Source organism: Monopterus albus, unplaced genomic scaffold (assembly GCF_001952655.1).
Source record: "Monopterus albus unplaced genomic scaffold, M_albus_1.0 scaffold20.1, whole genome shotgun sequence".
NCBI lineage: Eukaryota > Metazoa > Chordata > Actinopteri > Synbranchiformes > Synbranchidae > Monopterus > Monopterus albus.
Genome location: NW_018127900.1, coordinates 4,049,232 through 4,052,337, shown reverse-complemented (window position 1 = coordinate 4,052,337; position 3,106 = coordinate 4,049,232). Strand labels below are relative to the sequence as shown.

The 3,106-nt window shown below is 36.2% G+C and overlaps 1 protein-coding gene across 1 annotated transcript in view; it reads right to left on the bottom strand.

Annotated features, from left to right (window-relative positions):
- Window positions 1-3,106, bottom strand: part of tars1 (threonyl-tRNA synthetase 1) — a 26,229-nt gene that overhangs the window by 19,381 nt on the left and 3,742 nt on the right. Inside the window, exon 4 of the mRNA XM_020593759.1 lies at window positions 2,718-2,841. Within this exon, the coding sequence (XP_020449415.1) occupies window positions 2,718-2,841 (124 nt within the window). The remainder of the gene's footprint in view (window positions 1-2,717; window positions 2,842-3,106) is intronic.

The following is a 3,106-nucleotide window of genomic DNA, read 5'->3' as shown; positions in this document are numbered from 1 at the left end:
TACTCTAAGTATGGTAAAATCAATGAAGAATACAAAATGCGTAGTGCTTTCCCGTCCAAAATATATCTAACCCTTACCAATATCGATATATTTTTTGCTATTTTGTTCTGAACATATCTGATATGCGATTTCCAGGAGAATTTGTCATCAACTATGACACCTAGAAATTTAATTTCATATACTCGTTCTATATTCGCTCCCCCAATTTTCAATTGAAGTTCATTATCTAGTCTACGATTCCCAAGTACCATAAATTTAGTTTTATCCAAATTCAGAGATAGTATATTGCCGTCACACCATTTCTTTATCTTCTCAAGTTCCTGTGAAACCCATCCTGAGAGTTGCTGTAGGTTTTCACTTATGAGAAAATCATTTAGGATATAATTTGTAGAATTTATAAAGAAAATATAGTTATTCTGAATGAAATTAATCTGAAGAACTGTTGGAATGTATGTATGACTATTCTGTATTACAGAATCCAGGTTTGTACCAACAAAAAGTAATTCAAATAAAACAAATGTCAATAACATTGCTATCACATCAGAAGTATTTTCACATGCTTTCTCAGAGTAAGGCTTAAACACCGGCAGGTGAGTGTAGTTTTTGGTTGTCAAATAGGAGCAAACCGTGCATCCAGCAGAAGATGTTTAAAGTGGATTTACAATACTAGATTTCCCTTCATAAAATATATGCGGGGGGGAAATCATCCAAATCTACAATTTTGTATTTACACATTAGTGTTGTCACTAATGTGTCTGAACTGAAATTTCAAACTTTGATACAATACCCTGAAAAATATCAATATTTGATACCAATTTCAATACCACACAGAAAACTGAAACCCAACAGAGGGCTTAACATTTTACTTAAAAGATAACAAGGTTGTAACATGACAATAAGGTATGAGGACAATCTTTTCTTGGCTAGTAGCAGAGAACAGCAGAATGACTGCAGTAGACATTTTGTAATTCTGTCACTTATTCACATTAATGAAAACAATACAATTCTTGAGGGCTGATCTTGGATATTTAACCTTCTCAAAATTGTTTTATTCCATGGTAGGACCTACTTTGTTTTATGCAGCAGGTGTGTGGGGCTTTCAGGCTGTCCTGGCATAATCAGTTCTATTCAAAGTAATGCAATGAGGTGTTTTCTTGGGGTGCATAAATATACTACAAAATGTGCTACTGAAGATGAAATGGGTTGGGAAACATGTCTTATAAAGAAACGATGTGAAATGATCAGGTTATGGAACTGCCTGATCCAGCTGCCAGAGAAAAGGCTGACTAAAAAGATTTTTAACTGAGACAGAGCACATAATTATCCTTGGTCAAGAGTGGTAGATACAATACTCTCTTCTTGTGGATTAGATTATATTTTTAGAAATAATTTGCAGTGTGATAATAAATACAGTTAGACAGGAAAAGCTTAATATTTACAAGGTTAGGAAAGGAAGGAAGAGATATGGAGCATACCTAAACTATGGTTGTATGTACAAAGTAAGGATGAGTACTCCACAGAAACCTATATTACATCACCTTTACGGAGAAGGCAAAGGTCTTTGTGTGCTCAATTGAGAACTGGCACCCTTCCTCTGGCAGTGGAAATAGGCAGATTTAAAGGTATTCCAAAGAAACAGCATTTATGTGTATCTGTGGTCTTGGGGTGGTTGAAGATGGGCTCCATTTTGTATTTCATTGTTCTGTGTACTATGATTTACGGAATTACATGTTTGAAAAAAATTCAGTTTAAAAATTCTGATCTGTTTTGGCTACCAGAAGATATTGAGTTAGCTCTTTAAGGAAGTGATTTTTGTATTTGCAAGATTTATTGAAAATGCCTGGCAACTGAGACAAAGGACACTGTATCTGTCTTAACGATATATTTGTTATTGTTGAATTGTGTGGAAATGTTATTAAGTTTGGATGATGACTGTTGAATGTCTAAGACCGTATGGGCCGGGCACTTCTAGGAGTGCAGGACACTTAAATAAAATCAATCAAAACCAATCTTGAGGAAGTTGTTCAAGAGCCTCTGAGACTGTCACATATTCTGTGTGTTAAGTACAGCAACATCTAACTTAATTTACTAATTAAAGTATTTTCCTATCACCAATTTCTGCTGTCGGAGAATATTCAGGCATGATAACTCTGATGGAAAATTAGCTTAGCTTTGAGAAATACAAATGGCTACTGGGCCAACAACAGGATAACACGTGACAGTTTAATGCTTCAGTGATGCTGAAAAGGAAGCTCTCACCAACCTCTCGAAATTCTTTATAGAGGTCAGTGTGTTTTGTTGAATTAGTTGTGTTAGCACTGCTCGGCAGCATCACTATAGGGCGGTGCCATATTCTGATGTTTCCTTTATTAACAAAAACCGGTCAGGGAGGCTCTGCACTTGTCATCCGTAATGAGCCAAGACCGCAACAAAACCTGAAATATACCACGGACTGTGTTTAGCTTACAATTCAACTGGAGCAAATGAAACGAATGACAATACACTGTGAATAAGACTACGAATGACTGAGAGGAGGAGGGGCTATGTGGGCACTGCAACGGTGTGTGTGTGTGTCTCTGTAAACTCACTGCTGGGGAGAAGAGAGAGCAAGAAAGTTCAGCTGGTATAGGTGTATCAAAAAAAACCTTTTTATTTTTTCCCCCCACAAAACTAACACATATACACACTGTGTCAGACCAGTGCTGAGATGTACTCACAGCTTGAGCTTCATCATCATCAAACTTGAGCAGCTGAAGACTGCAGTCATCTTCCAGAGGTCTGTCGAGGTCCCACACATCGTTGTTCACTTTGGCTATCACTGTGTTGTCGGCAAGGCCTTGACTGGACAAAAGAACATAAAATATATTCAAATGACAGGTTTTGGAAAATCTTAAGTATATTCTGAGATGACACTTGAAAGTCCTCTTTAAACATGAAGTCAAATACAACACGCCTTTGTATTTGTAATAATCTCTATATAATAAAATTAAATGTTCCATAAGACTGAAACTGAAATGATACTGTTAGATTATTTCTTAGTTAGATAGATATTAAGAGATTTGATGTCTAGAAATGTTTAGTTGAGACAGGATATCTAGCTCAGGCT